The 23,682-nt window shown below is 42.2% G+C and overlaps 2 protein-coding genes across 2 annotated transcripts in view; both read right to left on the minus strand.

The window, feature by feature from the left end:
- slc12a8 (solute carrier family 12 member 8) overlaps positions 1 to 11,346 on the minus strand; it is a 32,390-nt gene extending 21,044 nt beyond the window's left edge. Inside the window, exons 1-2 of the mRNA XM_039006407.1 lie at positions 11,149 to 11,346; positions 10,263 to 10,450 (exon numbers count right to left, since the gene is read on the minus strand). Of these exons, the coding sequence (XP_038862335.1) occupies positions 10,263 to 10,403 (141 nt within the window). The 5' untranslated portion in view covers positions 10,404 to 10,450; positions 11,149 to 11,346. The remainder of the gene's footprint in view (positions 1 to 10,262; positions 10,451 to 11,148) is intronic.
- Positions 11,347 to 15,670: 4,324 nt separating this feature from the next.
- LOC120058358 (zinc finger protein 148-like) lies at positions 15,671 to 21,888 on the minus strand. The gene is made up of 6 exons (XM_039006965.1): positions 20,580 to 21,888; positions 20,240 to 20,368; positions 19,929 to 20,052; positions 19,689 to 19,772; positions 19,446 to 19,564; positions 15,671 to 19,261 (listed from the first exon to the last, which is right to left on the minus strand). The coding sequence occupies exons 1-6, from the start codon at positions 20,880 to 20,882 to the stop codon at positions 17,609 to 17,611; spliced, it is 2,412 nt and encodes an 803-aa protein (XP_038862893.1). The 5' UTR covers positions 20,883 to 21,888; the 3' UTR covers positions 15,671 to 17,608.
- Positions 21,889 to 23,682: the final 1,794 nt, after the last annotated feature.

Consider the following 23,682-nt stretch of genomic DNA (forward strand, 5'->3'; position numbering starts at 1 on the left):
GCTTACTACATAACTTACACTTAGTATTACTTCCTTAGCTACGGTATACAAATCTCCCTGGCATATTGCATCATTAATGCAACAGCATACAATACATGTTTGGACTCACCTTGTTGTGCTGTGCTCACTTGAACAGGAAGGTGGCGCGACGGTCCTTGTGGACAAATTTTGTCATCAAACTTTGACATCAAAGTCTGGCACTCTCTTGAATTTTTTGCCACTTTCAAGACAACTGGGAACTCGGAAAAAAACAAGATTGAATCATGACGTCAGTGATCTTCAGGTCGGAGCTCTAGAAATAGGCCGACTTGGAATTCTGGGTTGGATGGCCATTCAAAACGTATTTTCCCCAGTCGGAGCATGTTTTTTACGACTTCCCAGTTGTATTGAACTCACTGAAGTTTGGGATTTCCCAGTTCAGAGTTTCCAGTTGTTTTGAACATGGCAGAAGTCATGCTGGATTGACAGCATGGCCAATGCATTCAACCTTTTCTGGCTCATGGTGTTGAATGTATTTCCAAGACGGCGTAGCATTCAGACGTCTTTGTCTTGTCTTGTCCCATGTATCTTTTTATATATTTTTATTCGCATTCTTTTTCATATTTTTCCTAAACCTCAACTTCAAAATACTCTCCTGCAACCCGCCTCACCCAATGTGGTGTGGATCTGTTTTTTTTTCTCTAAAGTATTTCTATTTACCTCTGAACCAGAATACCTCAACTGAAGCTAGCTAGCTAACTAGCTACCAGCTATCAGTCAGCTAACCTTTAGCTCGGAAAGCTCTCGCCAGTTCGTACAACGCGTTTCAAACCAGAGCATACCGGACCTATTTTTCTCTCCATGTCCCCGGATTCCTACCGCAAACTCTGAACCCTTTCATCTGGATCATGGCAGCTAGCTAACCGCAACCCGGGTTGACTACTCCTGGCTAACGTTTCCGTCTCGTAGCAAGCACAGGCTAGGGCTCCTGGGCTACTCCTGAAGCCCACTCCTTGGCTACAACATCCGGACCCCTTCTACTGCCGGTACGGGGCACGAAACCCCGCCGATCCATCACAACTGGAATACCGACATAATCTGCCCGAGGATCCCAACAGGCCCCTCAGGCGCGACGTCCCCTGAATGACCATTCTGCTAACCGCGGCCTGCTAGCTATCTATAGCATATTGGACTGTTAGCTGATCCACCGGCCAGTTTCTTGGACCACTATACCCATTTTGCCAATTGGACTTGGACCCCTCTGCTACTTGGAACCCAACTAATTCCACGACTGGTCTATCGACGTCACCGCACGAGGAGGCAAAAACAGACTTTTCCCCCATCGCGACGTCCCTCTAAGGCCCTTATGCTAGCTTGCTAGCCGCGGCCTGCTAATTGCTAGCACCGGCCTGCTAACTGTCTGAATCGCCGTGTCCCTAGCCAGCCCAACCACTCACTGGACCCATACGATCACTTGGCTACGCGTGCCTCTCCCTAATATCATTATGCCTTGTCCATTACTGTCCTGGTTAATGATTACTGTCTTATTTCACTGTAGAGCCTATAGCCCTGCTCAATATGCCTTAACCAACCATGTTGTTCCACCTCCCACATATACGATGACATCACCTGGTTTAAACGTCTCTAGAGACTATATCTCTCTCTTCGTCACTCAATGCCTAGGTTTACCTCCAATGTACTCTCTTCCTACCATACCTTGGTCTGTACATTATGCCTTGAATCTATGCTATCGTGTGAATCTATGCTATCTATGCTATCATCTCCTCTGGTGATGTAGAGGTTAATCCAGGACCTGCAGTGCCTAGCTCCACTCCTACTCCCCAGGTGCTCTCATTTGTTGACTTCTGTAACAGTAAAACCCTTGGTTTTATGCATGTTAACATTAGAAGCCTACTCCCTAAGTTAGCTTTATTCACTGCTTTAGCACATTCTGCCAACCCGGATGTCTTAGCCGTGTCTGAATCCTGGCTTAGGAAAACCACCAAAAACCCAGAAAATTCCATCCCTAACTATAACATTTTCCGCCAAGACAGAACTGCCAAAGGGGGCAGTGTTGCAATCTACTGCAGAGATAGCCTGCAGAGTTCTATCTTACTATCCAGGTCTGTACCAAAACAATTCGAGCTTCTACTTCTAAATATTCACCTTTCCAGAAACAAGTCTCTCACCGTTGCCGCTTGCTATAGACCACCCTCTGCCCCCAGCTGTGCCCTGGACACCATATGTGAATTGATTGCCCCCCATCTATCTTCTGAGCTCGTGATGCTAGGTAACCTAAACTGGGACATACTTAACACCCCGGCCATCCTACAATCTAAGCTTGTTGCCCTCAATCTCACACAAATTATCAATGAACCTACCAGGTACAACCCCAAATCTGTAAACACGGGCACCCTCATAGATATCATCCTAACTCGCCCTCCAAATACACCTCTTTTGTTTTCAACCAAGATCTATGCGATCACTGCCTCATTGCCTGCTTCCGTAATGGGTCTGCGGTCAAACGACCACCCCTCATCACTGTCAAACGCTCCTTAAAACACTTCTGCGAACAGGCCTTTCTAATCGACCTGGCTGGGGTATCCTGGAAGGATATTGACCTCATTCCGTCAGTAGAGGATGCCTGGTCATTCTTTAAAAGTGCCTTCCTCACCATCTTAAATAAGCATGCTCCGTTCAAAAAATGTAGAACTAGGAATAGATATAGCCCTTGGTTAACTCCAGACCTGTCTGCCCTTGTCCAGCACAAAAACATCCTGTGGCGTTTTGCATTAGCATCGAATAGCCCCCGTGATATGCAACTTTTTAGGGAAGTTAGGAACCAATATACACAGGCAGTTAGGAAAGCTAAGGCTAGCTTTTTCAAACAGAAATTTGCTTCCTGTAGTACAAACTCAAAAAAGTTCCAGGACACTAAAGTCCATGGAGAATAAGAGCACCTCCTACCAGCTGCCCACTGCACTGAGGCTAGGAAACACTGTCACTACCGATAAATCCACAATAATTGAGAATTTCAATAAGCATTTTTCTACGGATGGCCATGCTTTCCACCTGGTTAACCCTACCGCGGTCAACAGCCCTGCGCTCCCCACAGCAACTCGCCCAGACCTCCCCCACTTCTCCTTCACCCAAATCCAGATACCTGATGTTCTGAAAGAGCTGCAAAATATGGACCCCTAGAAATCAGCCGGGCTAGACAATTCGGACCCTCTCTTTCTAAAATTATCTTCCGAAATTATTGCAACCCCTATTACTAGCTTGTTCAACCACTCTTTCGTATCGTCTGAGATTCCCATAGATTGGAAAGCTGCCGCAGTCATCCCCCTCTTTAAAAAGGGGGAGACACTCTAGACCCAAACTGTTACAGACCTTTATCTATTCTACCCTGCCTTTAAGGTCTTTGAAAGCCAAGTTAACAAACAAATTACCGACCATTTCGAATCTTACCGTACCTTCTCCACTATGCAATCTGGTTTCAGAGCTGGTAATAGGTGCACCTCAGCCACGCTCAAGGTCCTAAACGATATCATAACCGCCATCGATAAGAGACATTACTGTGCAGCCGTATAGATCGACGTGGCTAAGGCCTTCGACTCTGTCAATCACAACATTCTTATTGGCAGACTCAACAGCCTTGGTTTCTCAAATGATTGCCTCGCTTCGTTCACCAACTACTTCTCCGATAGAGTTCAGTATGTCAAATCGGAGGGCCTGTTGTCCGGACCTCTGGCAGTCTCTATGGGGGTGCCACAGGGTTCAATTCTCGGGCCGACTCTCTTCTCTGTATACATCAATGATGTCGCTATTGCTTCAGGTGATTCATTTAATCCACCTCTATGCAGACGACACCATTCTGTATACCTCTGGCCCTTCGTTGGACACTGTTAACTAACCTCCAGATGAGCTTCAATGCCATACAACTCTCCTTCCGTGGCCTCCAACTGCTCTTAAATGCAAGTAAAACTAAATGCATGCTCTTCAACCGATCGCTGCCCGCACCTGCCCGACCGTCCAGCATCACTACTCTGGACGGTTCTGACTTAAAATATGTGGACGACTACAAATACCTAGGTGTCTGGTTAGACTGTAAACTCTCCTTCCAGACTCACATTAAACATCTCCAATCCAAAATTAAATCTATAATCGGCTTCCTATTTTAGTTTGTCTCCCGGGTGTGGCGAGCCTTCTGTGACCGACTGGGGGTCGCCCTCAGCCTCTCCTCCGGGTACCATCCTCAGACCAACTGGTAGACGGAACACCTGAACCAAGAAATAGGGAAGTACCTCTGCCAACAATGTTCTGCCTCTGCACAAGGCTGGAGTCGGTATATGGCCTGGGCCGAATACGCTCAGAACTCATGTTTTCATCCCTCCGCCTTACTCTGTTTAAGTGTGTACTTGGTTACCAACCCCCCATGTTTCCCTGGGAGGCGGAGCCCGATACTGTCCCAGCTGTCATTGACTGGTTTCGGCGTAGTGAGCGGGAATGGGAGACCGCTTACGGCATCTGCAGGAAGCCTCTAATACCCAGTAACGCTTTGCCGACAGACGCCGCCGACCAATGCCACGCTTTCACCCCGGACAGCATGTGTGGCTCTCTACCAGAGACATACGGCTCCGCCTCCCCTGCAAAAAGTTATGTTCTTGCTTCATTGGTCCCTTCAAGATAACCCATCGCATCAACCCTGTCACGTACCACCTCCAGTTACTTCTGCGAAAGCTTAATAAACACCTGCTGCAATCTGCGTGTGAATCCACACCTTTTTCCTCCCTGATTATTCATTACAGGCCAACTACATATCTCAAATTTCCTAATATTAAGTACCTTGCTTATATTTCCAACAGGAGTATAGCCTATCTGGGTTGCATGAAAATAAACAACGGGGAAAAGCGTCCTCCATTTGCTATTTAAGTGCATAGATGACATGTATTTTGTTCCCGCTGCCCCTATTTCGATACAGGTGCGTGATAATGGTCCATTCTAAATCAAAACAAATGTCGCACATATATTATTTAGTTTATGTAGACAAAATTAAATCAAGAATAGTCTGATCGGTGACAATATTAGCCTATCACTTGTGAATGATATATTATCACTTTTGAATGATGCCCAGCATAACAATGCCTTTTTGCGACTTGTTCGAATCAATGTCGTACACCTCATGTAGCCTAGCCCATAGGCCTATGTTTTAATAAGGTTTGTATCATACCTAAAGTGGTGAAATAACTACTTACAATTAAGCACATTATGCTAATGGGAAATTCACGCTTATATCCTACTACCATGTGCACATTGCTGCGCTTATAATGTGAAGAAATAGCCTAATTGTATCAACATTTTAAGCTAAACGTTCTGCTCTGTTGCGTCAGCCAAATTGAATAAAAAAGTTTTTTTGATGCTAGTGGTTGTATTATTTTGGGATCTACCGCATGCCACAACTGTCCCAGACTATGTTTGTAATAATTATTTCTCGCACAGAATAGGTCAACTTTTGTACTATGGGGGATAGTAGATTGACATAGGATAGAGCTTTTGCTGTTCGTTAGGCCTACTCATCTTGTTGGCTGACGAAAAGTAAATGTGGACAGTTCTCACAATATGCACCTCGAAATTAGATAAGGACTCGCGCAGTTGCATCCCGATGTGTCTGTCTTAACTTGTAGCCTGTGAGAAAGACCCGATCATGTGACAGAGCGGTGTGATAGAGAGACGCTTCGGATTGCGTAGCACACTCAGGGAGAACGTCACAACGCAGCACTCCGATCGCAAAAGGCATGGATTTGTTAGGGTGCATTACTGCCACAAAAGGGATGCCATCGTGAAATTCTAGGAATTATCAAGTGCTTGTCAAATTGTGAATGAGAGACTATTAGAATGTGTACAGCCTGCGCAAAAAAACAAAGCAGAAATCATTCCTTTCAAGCAACTTTATTCAAATCATCATTAGAGTTGCATCATGCAGCCTTACAATGTATTAAAAATCAAAACATATAGCCCAAAAATTGTAGAACAACTAAAGTTAAATTAATAAATTAAGCATAAAGGAGTACCTATTTTTTTGTAAACCACTCAACACAGAATAGCCGCATTCCCTCAAATCGTTTGGAGAAAATATGTATTTTATTAATCTTTGTTCAATTGTATTCTCCATCAAACAGGCAAAACGTCAATACAGGACTAAGATTGAATCGTACTACACCGGCTCCAATGCTCATCGGATGTGGCAGTGTTTGTAAACTAATACAGTCTACAAAAGGGAAGCACAGCCACGAGCTGCCCAGTGACATGAACCCACCAAACGAGCTAAATTACTTCTATGCTCGCTTCGAGGTGAGGAACACTGAAACATGCATGAGAGCACCAGCTGTTCCGGAAAATTGTGTGATCACGCTCTCCGTAGCCGATGTGAGCAAGACCTTTAAACAGGTCAACATTCACAAGGCCGTACGGCCAGACGGATTACCAGGACGTGTACCTCGAGCATGCGCTGATCAACTGGCAAGTGACATCACTGACATTTTCAGCCTCTCATAGACTGGATCTGTAATACCAACATGTTTAAAGCAGACATCCATAGTTCCTGTGCCCAAGAAAACTAAGGTAACCTGCCTAAATGACTACCGTCCCGTAGCACTCACGTCTGTAGCCATGAAGTGCTTTGAAAGGCTGATAATGGCTCACATCAACATCATTATCCAAGAAACACTAGACCCACTCCAATTTGCATACCGCCCCAACAGATCTACAGATGATGCAATCTCTATTGCACTCAACACCGCCCTTTCCCACCTGGACAAAAGGAACACCTATGTGAGAATGCTATTCATTGACTACAGCTCAGTGTTCAACACCCTAATGCCCTCAAAGCTCATCACTAAGTTAAGGACCCTGGGACTTAACACCTCCCTCTGCAACTGGATCCTGGACTTACTGACGGGCCGCCCCCAGGTGGTAAGGGTAGGGAACAACACATCCGACACGCTGATCCTCAACACAGGGGCCCCTCGGTGGTGCGTGCTCAGTCCCCTCCTGTACTCCCAGTTCACTCATGACAGCATGGCCAGGCACGACTCCAACACCATCATCAAGTTTGCCGATGACACAACAGTGCTAGACCTGATCACCGACAACGATGAGACAGCCTATAGGGAGGAGGTCTGAGACCTGGTCGTGTGATGCCAGGACAGCAACCTATCCCTCAACGTTATCAAGACAAAGCAGATAATTGTGGACTACAGGAAAAGGAGGACCGAGTACGCCCCCATTCTCATCGACGGGGTTGTAGTGGAACAGGTTGAGAGCTTCAAGTTCCTTGGTGTCCACATCACCAACAAACTATCATGGTTCAAACACACTAAGACAGTCGTGAAGAGGGCATGACAAAGACTATTCCCCCTCAGGAGACTGAAAGAATTTGGCATGGGTCCTCAGATCCTGAAAAGGTTCTACAGCTGCACCATTGAGAGCATCCTGACTGGTTGCATCACTGCCTGGTATGGCAACTGCTTCGCCTCCGACCGCAAGGTACTACAGAGGGTAGTGCGTACGGCCCAGTACATCATTGGGGCCAAGCTTGCTGCCATCCAGGACCTCTATATCAGGCGGTGTCAGAGGAAGGCCCTAAATTGTCAAAGACTGCAGACACCCTAGTCATAGACTGTTCTCTCTGCTACCATACGGCAAGCGGTACCGGAGCGCCACGTCGAGGTCCAAAAGGCTTCTTAACAGCTTGCTTCTACCCCAAAGCCATAAGACTCCTGAACACCTAATCAAATGGCTACCCAGACCCCTCTTTTACGCTGCTGCTACTCTCTGTTTATAATCTATGCATAGTCACTTTAACTCTACCTACATGTACATATTACCTCAATTACCTCAACTAACCGGTGCCCCTGCACATAGACTTTGTACCGGTGCCCCCTGTATATAGCCTCACTTGTTATTTTACTGCTGCTGTTTAATTATGTTACTTTTATTTTCTATTTTTCACTTAACAATTATAATTTTTCTTAACTTCTTAAAGCATTGTTGGTTAAGGGCTTGTAAGTAAGCATTTCACTAAGTATTCACCGAATACACCTGTTGTATTCGGCGCATGTGACAAATAAAATTTGATCATAATATAAAATAATGCCACTGAACTATAAGCAAATCTTGTCTGCTAAATTAACTAGTGTAGCCCACAGCCATATGGCGTAGCCACATCAAGACCTAGCATAAGGACAACTCAGAGTATGCTATTCTTTTCATCTGAAATAGACAATATTGTCTGTCTTCATATAATGCTTCTTTAGACCTGTCTAAAATAAAATAAAAAACAGATTTATTGTGAAGGTGTAGGCTATATAAAATGGATTTATTAGACTTTTTAAAATAGCTGGTAGGCTATGTGTGGAAGCCAGAAGATGCTAAATATGTTTATGTTGATTAACAGTCAATTACCGTGAGACCGACAGTTATGTGCTTGACAATCTTGACAAATAATCTGCTTAGACGCCAACCAAGGATCATCAAAAAACCTTAGTGCTGTTTTTGATACCATCGATCACCACATTCTTTTGGAGAGATTGGAAACCCAAATTTGTCTACACCGTCAAGTTCTGGCCTGGTTTAGATCTCATCTGTTGGAAAAATATCAGTTTGTCTCTGTGGATGGTTGGTCCTCTGACAAATCAACTGTAAATTTCACTGCTATGCGGATGACACACAGCTGTACATTTCGATGAAACATGGTAAAGCCCCAATATTACCCTCCCTAGAAGCCTGTGTTTCAGACATAAGGAAGTAGATGGCTGCAACTGTTTTACTTTTAAACTCAGACAAAGCAGAGATGCTAGTTCTAGGTCCCAAGAAACAAAGAGATCTTCTGACAATTAATCTGGATGGTTGTACAGTCGTCTCAAATAAAACTGTGAAGGACCTCGGCATTACTGTGGACCCTGATCTCTCTTTTGACAAACATATCAAGACTATTTCAAGGACAGCTTTTTTCCATCTTTGTTACATTTAAAAAATAAGACACTTTCTGTCCAAAAATGTGGCAGAAAAATTAATCCATGCTTTTGTCACTTCCAGATTAGACTACTGCAATGCTCTACCTTCCAGCTACCCGGATAAAGCACTAAATAAACTTCAGTTAGTGCTAAACACGGCTGCTAGAATCTTGACTAGATTCAAAACATTTTTTTTTTAAATCATATTACTCTAGTGCTAGCCTCTCTACACTGGCTTCCTGTAAAGGCTAGGGCTGGTTTCAAGGTTTTTCTGCTAACCTACAAAGCATTACATGGGCTTGCTCCTACCTATCTCTTCGATTTGGTCCTGCCATACATACCTACACGTACGTTACTGTCCCAAACACCTGGAGGAAGGGCGTTCTCCTATAGAGCTCCATTTTTATGGAATGGTCTGCCTATCCTTGTGAGAGACGCAGATTCGGTCTGGGACCATGCCTCAGGACTACCTGGCCTGATGACTCCTTGCTGTCCCCAGTCCACCTGGTCGTGCTGCTGCTCCAGTTTCAACTGTTCTGCCTGCGGCTATGGAACCCTGTTCTGTTCACCGGACATGCTACCTTGTCCCGGACCTGCTGTTTTAAACTCTCTCTCTCTCTACAGCACCTGCTGTCTCTAACTCTGAATGTGGCTATGAAAAGCCAACTGACATGTACTCCTGAGGTGCCGACCTGTTGCACCCTCTACAACCACTGTGATCATTATTATTTAACCCTGCTGGTCATCTATGAACGTTTGAACATCTTGACCATGTACTGTTATAATCTCAAACCGGCACAGCCAGAAGAGGACTGGCTACCCCTCAGAGCCTGGTTCCTCTCCAGGTTTCTTCCTAGGTTCCAGCCTTTCTGTGGAGTTTTTCCAAGCCACCGTGCTTCTACATCTGCATTGCTTGCTATTTGGGGTTTTAGGATGGTTTTCTGTATAGAACTTTGTGACATCGGCTAATGTAAAAAGGGCTTTATAAATAAATGTGATTGATTGATCGACTGAGCTAGGCTCAGAAACATCTGCATTTTGGAGCTGCCTTAAGAAAGCAAAAAAGAGACCATGTTCGTATGCGGCTTTATTAACTGGGTCGGCACTGGTCTGGTCCCAGATCTGTTTGTGTTTTCTTTCCAACTCAACGCCATAACAATGACCATGAGATTTCACAAGACAGCACAAACATATATTGGACCAGGCTCCAACTATGTCATCAAAGAAGACTTCCTCATACCATCAGGGCAGGCAGCATTTGTAACCTACCTGAGCATCCTCATGGAACAGATCCTGGACAGGTGTGGTTTTACTGCCGCTGGCCCTCATAGACTCCCTAGCCTTCAGAAGTTCTGTCACATCCCCCACGTTAGACCTGTGGAGCATCCAGCCGAATGGCAACGCTTCCATAACCGCTTTGACCAAACCTCTGCCTGCACGCACTCCAGTTTAGTACCCTGGAGTGGATGGATACATAAAGTACATCAAAGTTTAAAAACTGAGTGACTCACCTTGAAACAAGGTCAATGTGCATTGTATATTCATTAACCCCCAAAGTATACAAAATCAAAGGGCAAGATTGTCTGAAATGCTTGGTTTTCAGACAAACTTCTATCTATAGGGCATAGTGATTCAGAAATAAGCTATACAATTATGTATCCTTATTTGATGGGAAAAATCATGAGTTTATTTAAATGTGGAGATACAAAGGTAGCCTAATCATTGCGTTACCTTCCCTAGAGCCAAATAGAGGTGTGACAACCAAACAGCCACCCGGATGCAGGCAGTAGGTGGGATTATGCAACAGCACGAGCCTGATTTGCCTGGATCATGGTAGGGTAGTGTAGTTGAATTCGACGATACATTTTTTTCTCGAATTACCGGTACATTCCTTGACATAAAATGTATTCACTGGGGCAACATGTAATTTAGTCTGTAAGGAAAACGATTGCATTTTCACGACAGAAAATCACGTCCGTTATATTAAATGTGTTGTTTTTTCACGATTATGCATATAGGCTATATTGCTGTCAATCGGAAATAGGAACAGTTCAATAAACGCAGATCTAAAAAATGTAATCTCAAATCGTCCTTATTTCAGCAAATCTTATGTTGGATCCGTTAAAAATCGGCACAATGATATTTCTTGACCTACCTCAAAAATGAACTCCCATCAACTGAAGTCCTCAAAAACAGCCTGTTCCAAATATCGAGTTTCTCATTCTAAAATCTTAATACAATAAAAGTACATTAAAGATCATATAAATGATTAATGTTGTGATAAAAAAAATAATCCAACCGTATGGTTTACCCTCACACTCTGTCTGCACCATAAGCGTAGTATTGCAACGTGTTCGACTAACGTCAGCAGGTAAATGTTTGTTTTGTCCAATGCCACTTTATAGGTGTGTTGCTCTGCTCCAAAAAGATACAGCTACGCCATTTGTTAGTTTTGGCCAACCTTCAAAGGTGCATTTGGCAGCAATCCAATTGAAATACCAAGGAGAATTCACAAGTGTTAGACTATTTGTGTATTTTATATGCCCTATGATGGAAAAAAAGCCTAATCAATTACCTTTAATTATGAAGTTTATATTACTAAGAAACTGTAGGCCTGCTGTACTGAGAATGTTCATCATGTCCTTTCAAATAAAAAAATACATTGAAAAATCAGATCTCACATCTAATAGTAATTTACTGAAATAAATCAGCTACAATTAAAGCAGTACATTACATATTTATATATATAAAAAAACAGATCACTCGAATGGACAACTTAAAAGACTATGCAAATCAACATCTGGCTTTTGATCAACCACCTGTGAAATTGAATAATTCAATACTTTATAACTTGACTAACAATTGTTTTTTATACTTCCTTTAGTTCAATGATCCAATATGAAAATCTGAGTCAAAATAACTCTCAAAATGAAGATTTTGTCCTCAATTGCTCAAGCTCAACATATTCACAATCAAACAATTACCTAATATTAAACTGAGAACCGTCTGCAATAATGACTGTATATGACTTATATACATCAGAATAACCTTTTTACAAGTGACACATTGCATTTTCAAAAATAGAACAAAATATTTGAACATTGATATTTCCCCCCCCCACATTGATGAAACAAGTTTCATTTTTCACCAGCTTATACAAGGACACTTACGGTCAGTTTATGGATAGGGGGTTACTGTAAGTGGTGGAACTGTCCCCAAAATTGGTTGCTTTTTTCACAACAATAAACAGAAATATGTTCAGTTCCCTCTGTATGCGGTTGAAGGTGCTGCTTTTGGGGTCTAAAAATTATATTATAGGTATTATATACACAGAGTATACAAAACATTAGGAATACCTGCTCTTTCCATGACATAGACTGACCAGGTGAATGCTTTGATCTCTTATTGATGTCACCTGTTACATCCACTTCAACTGTGGGAAGCACTTGTGTCAACATGGGCCAGCATCCCTGTGGAACGCTTGACACCTTGTAGTCTATGCCCCATCGAATTGAGGCTGTTGAGGGCAAAACTCAATATTAGGAAGGTGTTCCTAATGTTTTGTACACTCTGTCTCTAAGGCTGTGATTACACAGGCAGCCCAATTCTGATCTTCTGCCCAATTATGTGCAATAGAGCAGATTTGATTGATCAAAAGACCAATTAGTAGAAAAATAGAGTTGGGATGCCTGTGTAAACACAGTCTTAGATAGTCATGGAGAAATAAACATGCGACTATACACTATGCTTTTGAAAGTGCTTTCTTTCACTAGTGTACAGTAGGACTCATTGAGCACTAAAACCATACAATCAGATGATAATTTAACAAAATGAAAATCGTTTCTTGGAACCACCTAATGATTGATTCATTTAAATGTCAACATTTCAACTATATGCCACATGAATAATCAATTGATTAATTTAGGAGGATGATACTCCAGGTATTCTTAAAACTGACAGTCCAGTCCACAATACTGTAACTACTAGTTCATGTAAGGATGGGTGGACTTCATTACTGCAGGTCAAATCATAGCTGTGGTCCGAGGCTATTCAAATCACTACTGAGAGAAATTCCAAAAATGGGTGGCAAAAAGCTATGGTTTCACAGAACATGAAGTAGCTGTGTATTGACGAACAATAAATTGCATTGGCAACCTAATGAAAAGAAAGAGGTTCCATAAAACATTATAGACCAATCTCCACTCATGTAGCTATTACACCAGGTTGTCCAGAACAGAAAATACACAACTTACTTATAGCAGAGAGACCAACTTTCTATACATTGTACAGAGGGAATGTTTACAGAGTAAAGTTTCATAGCTGTTGAATCCAGAACAAGGGTACTGTAACACCTAACATTAAATCTAATCTCTTAACCTATTGTAGAAACGTAACAAGTTAGAGAAGCTAGCATTTGATGTAAAACAATGTTGACAAGATAGATTTAAATCGCTACCATGTTAACTAAACAATTTAACTTTAAAGACACATTAACAATAAAGCGCAAAGGAGACATCATGCAAGACAAAAATGACTAAGGGAATATGAAAAGAAAACTCATTTCATTTTGTCAAGGTACATTTCAAATGTGGCTGTTGTGTTTCGCTTCACATGCAACAATTATTCTGATTCAATATATATCATAGAAACCCTTTTATGTAACCTCTGCCTAACTATTCAGAAAGTTATGCATTGTAATAGTAATACCTATAAAGAAAGACAATTTACTTAATTAAAATGTAATTTTGCAAGTCAAAGCTTGATGTTCAGAACTTTATGGGGCATTAAAAGCCATCCTAACAATTTTACTAAGGTGAAAGCACACAGAGAAACCCCTAACAATAAATAACCAGTATATTGCAAAAAAAAGTTTGATTTAAAATATCTGTTCCCTGAAGGTAGGAAATCGGAAGCGATGCCAGTGGTCAGTCTTTGCTGAAATACCAAGAGGGCTAAAATGTGTGAAAGGGAAGCGCTTATAAAATAGGGGAAAGTTGCACTTCCATTTAAAAATAAAGTTACCATTAACCTTGAATTGTATGTTTCAGAAAGTGCAGATGGAGCTACAGTAGTTTATTGACTTGACAGTCACCAAGATTGACTATGAACCATACGGTGGAGGCTAGAAATACTTCAAAAAGCACAGAACTAATAAAATATACAGTTGATGTCGTAAGTTTACATACACTTAGGTTGGAGTCATCAAAACTCGTTTTTCAACCACTCCACAAATTTCTTGTTAACAAAGTTTTGGCAAGTCGGTTAGAACATCTACTTCGTGCATGACACAAGTACATTTTTCCAACAATTGTTTATAGACAGATTATTTCACTGTATCACAATTCCAGTGGGTCAGAAGTTTACAAAATTCCAGAAAATGATGTCATGGCTTTAGAAGCTTCTGATAAATCATGTAAATTAGCCTGAGTCAATTAAAGGTGTAGCTGTGGATGTATTTCAAGGCCTACCTTCAAACTCAGTGCCTCTTTGCTTGACATCATGGGAAAATCAAAAGAAATCAGCCAAGATCTCAGCTATTTTTTTTGTAGACCTCCACAAGTCTGGTTCATCCTTGGAAGCAATTTTTAAATGCATGAAGGTACCACATTCATCTGTACAAACAACAGTACGCAAGTATAAACACCATGGGACCACACAGCCGTCATACCGCTCAGGAAGGAGACACGTTCTGTCTCCTAGAGATGAACGTACTTTGGTGCGAAAGTGCAAATCAATCCCAGAACAGCAGCAAAGGATCTTGTGAATATGCTGGAGGAAACCGGTACAAAAGTATCTATATCCACAGTAAAACAAGTCCTATATCGACGTAACCTGAAAGGCCGCTCAGCAAGGAAGAAGCCACTGCTCCAAAACTGCCATAAAAAAGCCAGACTACGGTTTGCAACTGCACATGGGATAGATGACATCATGAGGAAAGGAAAATTATGTGGATATATTGAAGCAACATCTCAAGACATCAGTCAGGAAGTTAAAGCTTGGTCGCAAATGGGTCTTCCAAATGGACAATGACCCCAAGCATACTTCCAAAGTTGTGGCAAAATGGCTTAGAGACAACAAAGTCAAGGTTTTGGAGTGGCCATCACAAAGCCCTGACCTCAATCCTATAGAAAAATTGTGGACAGAACTGAAAAAGCGTGTGCGAGCAAGGCCTACAAACCTGACTCAGTTACACCAGCTCTGTCAGGAGGAATGGGCCAAAATTCACCCAACTTATTGTGGGAAGCTTGTGGAAGGCTACCCGAAACGTTTGACCCAAGTTAAACCATTTAAAAGCAATGCTGCCAAATACGAATTGAGTGTATGTAAACTTCTGACCGACTGGGAATGTGATGAAAGAAATAAAAGCGGAAATAAATCACTCTACTATTATTCTGACATATCACATTCTTAAAATAAAGTGGTGATCCTAACTGACCTAAGATAGGGAATTTTTACTAGGATTAAATGTCAGGAATTGTGAAAAACTGAGTTTAAATGTATTTGGCTAAGGTGCATGTAAACTTCCGACTTCAACTGTATTTTCCAGGACAGGAGCCTAAATAAAATGGAGCAATCGTTTGAATCTCTTACAGCTACATGTGTTAATGTACGATATAAAGTAGTGCTGAATGGGCAATTATCTTACAATGATTGACATACATTTTCCCATAATGAAGTGTGTGCAAAACGTTTATTTTATATATATTCAAAGACTTATTTCCCATTCCACGCATGAACTAAAAATAAATTGATGTGGAGATTTTACATTTAGATTTTTTTTCGTCCTGTGGTCTTAACCTGGTACTGGGAAACCGTCCCGAAGAGTACCAACCCTTCGAGTATTTCAAGTATCCTATGACTGTTTAGATTAATACATAAGCAATGACCCATGATTTGTTTCCTGATAAGTGCATGCATCAAATATGTGTAACATTTTTATGACCAATACCAAAGCATTTCGGTTTTCATTTGAACCATAATCTAAACTCTAAAAAGATCTGAATGAGGTTATCACCACATGACCTCACTTAAGGTCCATTGTGCAAACAATTTAATATTAAGAAAAATCAAATGTTTAGATTTGTCTTAGCCATTATAACAACCTATTAAGTTCTGGTGATTGATGATGAATTATATACTTGATTTCACACCATCAACCATACATTTCTTTCAGGGGTAGAGCTTAGAATAACATGACTTCAAATTAAGGTTGATCAAATGAAAATCTTGTGATCATCATATGATCAAATCAAAACTATATATTTCAGGCTATACACCATGAGGATACCCACTCTTACCATTGTGTCAACTTGAAAACAGGAGTCTAGCAAGCAACTATACATAATCAACAAGTGGACAACTCTACATTCAGCAGTTATATAGCAGGACTGTTATGCCAACATGTCACATGGTAACAGGGTCCCTTCATATGGTCTCAGAGATCTAGGACCAGCCCCCCCTGTCCATACATTATGATCAAAAAGGCAAAACTGACCCTAGACCAGCACCATTACCACAGTTAAAACAATGAGCCAGATATATAAATAATTGTGAAGCATCCGGTTGGTGTTTCCACTCACTATGGGGATGTAAGGAAGCTCAGTGGCCGGCAGTGGGAAAAGATGGAGCGAGAACAAATGTGGCAGACATTCTATTAATTTTCTCATTGATTAAACATTTGATCTGACTAGAATCTCCAACAGATTAGACTGCGGTTTGTAGACTTCACCCTTCGCCAAAGTTTTTTTTATTTTTTTTAAATTGCGTTTGTTAGGAGTGTAAGGGCGAATTGAGTTATAGCACACGCGTACTTCAGTGTAGGCGTTCCCGAACGTAAATATGCAAATAAATGCTAGAACAGGCCAATAGGATCTCACTAGCTCGTGCTTGGCTCTGCCCACCTCCTTGCTTGTTCTGCCCACTATGATTAATTTGTGCCCATTGGAAACTACAGGCTCTGGTCTATCTTGGGTTAGTTAAAATCTTTCCTATTACTCTGAGACACTTTATAAATACAGGCACAGATACCTAGTTAGAGTTAAAGCAATAAAAAGGTGGAAGAAACATGATTGAAGTCAAGCAGAAAATGAAATTGGAGACAAAAATAGAGTGACTATGCAATCAAATCCATTTCACTACTGGGCTGATCTGAACACTTGTGTCCATTCTCATGATGTGTCATTATCACAATGTATGAAATCAACATTTGAAGCATAGTTATTGGACAATTGCCTTTTTGGATGGCAATTTGAGAATTCAGTGTGGGAAAATGACACTTAATTTCCACGCTGTAAAACAGTATATCGGTAGATCTAAAACTAAGTTTTGCCCCCCCCCAAAAAAAAAATCCGAACCATACACCAAAAAACATAGGTCGGGCTGTAGTTTCTTCCCCAACAACCCAATTTAATGTTTTGCTTCATATACATTATTTTATTTATGTTTTCACGATTCGCAAAATTGACCCCTTTAATCTAACAGAAAATTATATATTTTTAAATCATTAAATGCTTTGAGCAACACCCACCTTTGCAGTGTAACCTATTTTGGCAGGACAGAGGACATGGGTATAAAGTGCCTTTTAAAATTATCGAAGAATAATGTAAATATTATCCTCAACCAAACGTTTGACTGCTTGTAGCATCAGGGGAAGAGTTCAATTGAGACCTCGTCTCAATGGGGAATTCAGAGAAGTCTGTTCCGTGACTTCGCAGACTGACTTGTCCATTGGCAATAGTAAATTGGGAGGTGATTCCAGAACGTGAGGTCTGGAACTGCGACGGGAAGTTCTGATCGAAGGTGCTGATTTGATAAGTCTGATGCAACCCTTGAGCATCAGTCTTTTTCGAGGACGCAACTCCCTCCAGAAAATCTTCGGTTGGCGACACGGCCGAGGTAGTGGTTTCATCCCCCGAAAATGAGAAAGAGTGCTGGGAGTCCCCTACAAGGAGTCCAAAATGGGGTTTCTCCAAGGTAGACCTTAGTGGAGAGTTCATCCCTGACCTACCAGTACCAGTGGTAAACCTGCTGGGGGAAGGGTACTGCTTCTCTGTGGAGAACAGAGGCTGGTTGGAAAGGCTGGGGCTCTCGGTGACAAAGGTAAGACTCTGGCTGCTCAGGTAGCTATCGTTCTGGCTGGTCCTCTCCAGTGCTTGCTGGAGGAACTTGGAGTACTCGTGCAGGAGGCTAGATTTCTCTGCTGATGGGGCTTGAGAGTTACCTCCCAAGCTTTCTACCGGGCTGCCCTCAGACACATCGGAGGAGTTGATGGAGATGCTGGATGTCACCTCAGTGTCGGCCACACTGAAGGAGATATCTGGCTGCACGTTGGCCTTGTTTGAGTAGTGGTCCAGGAGAGTCTGGAGAACCTCATCCGGGAGCACGTTCTTGTCGTGATTGGACTTGAGCTCGACGCTCAACGGCTGGGGTTCCAAGATGGTGGCGGGAACGGTTTCGTCTATGACGCCGGCCACTGCGACTTGTGTAGCGGAAGGCTGGGACGCGATGCTGCTTACATTAACAGCGTAATCTCGGTTGTCGTTGTTGGCCATAGCGACCTGCTGGAGATACCTCTTCTTTTTCAGGAACTGCACGGCATCGTCGTAGTGTGTGCTGCTGGATGCTGGTTTCGTCTGCCCTCCTGGTAGAGCGTCTACTGGCTCCAGGTCAGAGTTGGCCACATCCACGTCCAGAAGACCTTGTTTGTCAACAATCTCAAACGTGTACCTGGTGACTTTGCAGTCTTCGAAAGAGGACAAAGGGGATAAACTCTCAGGTGGTTCAGGTTCAGTTGGTTGCTTCAGACTCCTCTTGGGGACCTTCTTGAGGACCAGCTTGGGAGGATGAATCTCCTCAGAGGAGAGATTCCCCCCACCCAGCCCCAACTGCCGCCCACTAGATGAGTCAGGAAGTGCCACAGAATAATCTGCCATCACATACTCGTCTTTGACCACCTTGGAGGTAACCACATAGAGAGGTAGACATTCAATTTTGCTCGGTCTTTGCTCCACCTCCCTATCCATGTCGCTAAGAGAAGCGACTGTGGCAGCGTTTTCAGTGGCAGCAGCTGAGAGAGCACATTGAGACTTGTCTGAGGTCTTCAGGCGTTTCTTCTTGGGCAGTGAGCACTCCTTGGCAGGGAAGGAGAAGCTCAGAGATTCTGTGTCGCTCAGGAGTCCTCCATCTTTCCCCGCTGCTGCTGTCTTGTGGGCTTTCCTCTCACGGCACATACGCCTGTGCTTTAGAACCCGGTCTGTTCTGGAAAAGTACTGTCGGAAACAAGAATGGGTTTGTGGCATACAAGGACAGTAGTGTACTTTTTTTTATTTTTTTATTATTATTATTTTTTTAAATAGCTTCTGCATGCTTTATAAACCAGAGGTGTTTGTGCAGTCTTGTCAAGCCCAACTCTTAAGTTCATTGTCATTTGCTTTGATAACATAAATAACCAACCTGGTGGCAGTAGTCACATTGATAGGGCTTCTCTCCACTGTGGGTCCTTCTGTGCCTCTCCATGTGGTATTTCTGAATGAACCTCATGCCACACTCCTCACAGCGGAAGGGCTTCTCACCTAATAGAAAGTCAAATGAACAGGTTATTCTGTGAGCTAGTAACATCAACATTCAACAGGTGGGATCTTTGACCAATCATTGGCTACCATAGTTCAATCATAGCTTCATGGGGCATTCTCTTACCAGTGTGTATCTTCTCATGTCTCTGGAGAAGGTATTTCTGTATGAAGCGCATATCACACTGGCTGCACTGAAATGGCTTCTCACCTGAAACCAAGCAACAGTAAGTTACCATATTTTCTGGTGTTTATTCAATGGGAAATTGTGTTAGCCTACTTATTATGCAGACAATGCAACTAACAATAATTGTTGTGATCATTTAATGCTAATCAACAGACTTGACCGTCATAAAATACATTATACCAGTGTGGATGAAGACGTGTCTTTGTAGATGGTAGTTTGTTCGAAAGGCTGCATTGCAGTGCCCACATACATGACACTTTGGACTCTGGAGACCCAATGATCCATCCTCATTGATGGTGAGAATCTAACAAAAAGTGGAATGATACATGGAAAGACAAGAACAAAAGGTCAGTCAATTATTTCACAACTAAAGCGGGGCCTTTACCCAGATAAAAACATTTGGTTTTCATCTGGTAGTTTTCAGGTGACAATATAAATCTTTAATCTGGACCTAACATGTGATTATGACCTAGTGTCAAGCAAATATATACCTTGGCAGGAGAGCGCTGTTTTCTCTTCTTCTTGTGACACTCTGTTGTGAGGTCCCTGGGCTGTTTTCTCTCTTTCTTTCCCAGCATCAGTGGATCCGAAGACAGCTTCAACTCTTGTTTGATGCTCACCTGCAAAACATTGTTTATTCACTTCACATGAATTAATTTCACCGATTATAGTCAGAATGACAACGCTCTCAATGGGTGACTCCCAAGTCTTCAAAAAGGAGGCAGCGAGAGGAAAAAGCAAAGACTTGAGATTCACCCAATGTCGTGGTTTACACTACAGTGCATGTATTGCAAGACTGGCAATAAGAATGTATGCATGATATGTACTCACAGGCATGTGGAGCGTGCATGGCAGCTTGTGTGAGAGTCTCTGCATCATTCCCTCTTCCCGGTCATTCTTCACAGTCTCCTCATGTACCATCAGTTCATCAGTTGCAATCAGGTCATGAGACACTATTGAAACCCCTGTCAGGTCATCATCCTCTTCATCATCATCAGCTAACAGGGGGTGGTGGGCTAACCCCCTCTCGCCCAGGGTCATGACGACCAGACCCCCTCCCCCTATCCCCACCCTCTCATCCACTACCCCACTACACTTTAGCAGCATCCCCTCCAGCTTGTCATCAATGTTCATCCTAGCTACGTGTCTGTGGTGTCAAGAGAGGGCAGAAGTATTAGCTAGGTAAAGACAAAACAAAACACCACTATTTAGCTTTGGTAGCAATAGGCTAACGTTAATAATAAATCACTACAAATGCTTGCTAGCTACAATTTAGTGGGGCCATCATTGAGTAATCTGAGGTTTAGCTGATAACGTAGTTAGCTACCTAAAGATGATCAACCAACCAAATAACGTTAGCCAACACAAACCCGTTTACTCATAATAGGACATCGACCTGCCCAAAATTAACGTCAGCAATAAAACTAGGCTTTTTGACCATACTATAGCTAACTAACGTTAATATTTCATCATCTGTCGCTAGTGGTCAACTGGATAGATTAGCTAGTTAACTAACTAGATTAACGTACTTGAACTACCTAAATATGTAACTAGGTGTCATTTTTGATAACTTTAGTTAGCTAGACAACTTTCGTTAGACAATTTTCGCTAGTTAGCTAAACAAGTAACAACTGCGTTAGTTAGCTAGAAAACTACCGGTAGTGTGGACAAGCGTTAGCTAGCTAACGTAGTTTGCAGTATATAATTAGCTAGCTAGCTGTGAATGGCAAACGTTAGCAAGCTAGCTAGCTATGCCTGATCAGAACCAACAACAACCAGAACTAACAGATAGCTAGCAAGACCTCAAGTCAAATCAAGATTTAGCTTCACTCAAGACAAGTCAAATCGAGACGTAGTTTACGTTAGCTCAAAAGCACGGCAGACCAAACTGTTCACAACTGACAAAACGTTAGCTAGCTATTAGCATTAGTTAGCTAGCCTAGCTAACTTACGTAACGTTAGCCTGCTTACCTACTTTATGGTCTAATAAGGTCGTTCAACAGTCATGGTTTATATGGGAAAAGTGTATCCGCTGTGTGATATACGCCGCGACAGAAAAGAAAATCACCGCATCTGGCCCAACTGCAGCGCATGGGGACTGTACCGTAGTTGTTTGGCTTTGTGATTGCTCTGCGGCTCACCTGTGGTGAAGCACTACTGTGTGTTCTGCTTTGCAGCCCTTATTATGCATCTCTTCTGCGCTCACACTGGATTAGGATATGATGACAGAAGAAAATCAAGACTATGCTACGAGCTACTTGTTCACCAAACATGAAGTTTCATGCGTCCAACAAACACTTAAAAATAAGAAATGCTGTCGTATTATACGTCCTCGTTAACAAAAAACAAAACATTTAAGTTAACTAGTTAGCCAAAGAATTCATGTATAATGCATTCGGAAAGTATTCAGACCCCTTGACTTTGTCCACATTTTGTTACGTTACAGCCTTATTCTACAATTGATTAAATACATGTTTTGCCCTCACCAATCTACACACAATACCCCATAATGACAAAGCAAGAATAGGTTTTTAAAAATGTATTACATATAAAAAACATAAATACCTTATTTACATAATTATTCAGACCCTTTGCTATGAGACTTGAAATTGAGCTCAGGTGCATCTTGTTTCCATTTAGCATCCTTGAGCTGTTTCTACAACTTGATTGGAGTCCAGCTCTGGTAAATTCAATTGATTATTGTTGTTTAGTCGGATGTCCTAGCTGGTTTCTTTGATTGAATGTTTAGTTTCTGGGAACTGTAGAACTGTTATTTTGTGTGGGTCCTTCTAGATGAATTTAAACACTTTTTGTCTGCACCCCATTTGATTTAAATGAAACCTTCCATACGTGTTTGTAATAAAGTTGTCAGAAAGTACTCAAAGTTGCATACCACCCTACCATGAGAAATGTCTTCTTCACTGATGACCCCCTTTGTCTTACATGAGATGACACCCCGAACAGGGATTTTGTTGTCCTGTGTTTCAGCCTGCTGTTGCACTGTGCACGAGCCACATTTGTAATTCCCATTTGTATTGGGTGCCTGAGTGGGCTCAGGGGGCAAGAGCAGATCCCACTAGGCCGTCCCCAATATTGTGGCCACGCTTGTAGACCACCAGTGGGGGATCCTGGAAAATGTTTTTTTTTTTTTTTACCATCAGCTGAATTGTTCTGTCTGCCGGAACCGAGCAACGGTTGCCTGTGTGAAGTGCCAGGAAGTGTGTGTGTGTGTGTATGTGCGTGGGAGCATGTGTCTGTGGTATGTGTGTACGCATACCACAGAGAAAGAGGAAGAATGCATCCCTCACTTTTTTCTTTTTTCTTTTATTTATTTAACCTTTTTTTAACTAGGAAAGTCAGTTAAGAACAAATTCTTATTTACAATGACGGCCTACCCATGCTAAACCATAATCCGGATGACGCTGGGCCAATTGTGCGCCACCCATTGACATGCATTGGATTTGCTTATACTGTATATACTGTAGGGTTGTGTGCGTGTGTGTGGATTTCTTTATACACTGCTCAAAAAAATAAGGGACACTAAAATAACACATCCTAGATCTGAATGAATGAAACATTCTTATTAAATACTTTTTTCTTTACATAGTTGAATGTGCTGACTACAAAATCACACAAAAATTATCAATGGAAATCAAATTTATCAACCCATGGAGGTCTGGATTTGGAGTCACACTCAAAATTAAAGTGGAAAACCACACTACAGGCTGATCCAACGTTGATGTAATGTCCTTAAAACAAGTCAAAATGAGGCTCAGTAGTGTGTGTGGCCTCCACGTGCCTGTATGACCTCCCTACAACGCCTGGGCATGCTCCTGATGAGGTGGCGGATGGTCTCCTGAGGGATCTCCTCCCAGACCTGGACTAAAGAATCCGCCAACTCCTGGACAGTCTGTGGTGCAACGTGGCGTTGGTG

This window comes from Salvelinus namaycush, chromosome 13, assembly GCF_016432855.1.
Source record: "Salvelinus namaycush isolate Seneca chromosome 13, SaNama_1.0, whole genome shotgun sequence".
Lineage (NCBI taxonomy): Eukaryota > Metazoa > Chordata > Actinopteri > Salmoniformes > Salmonidae > Salvelinus > Salvelinus namaycush.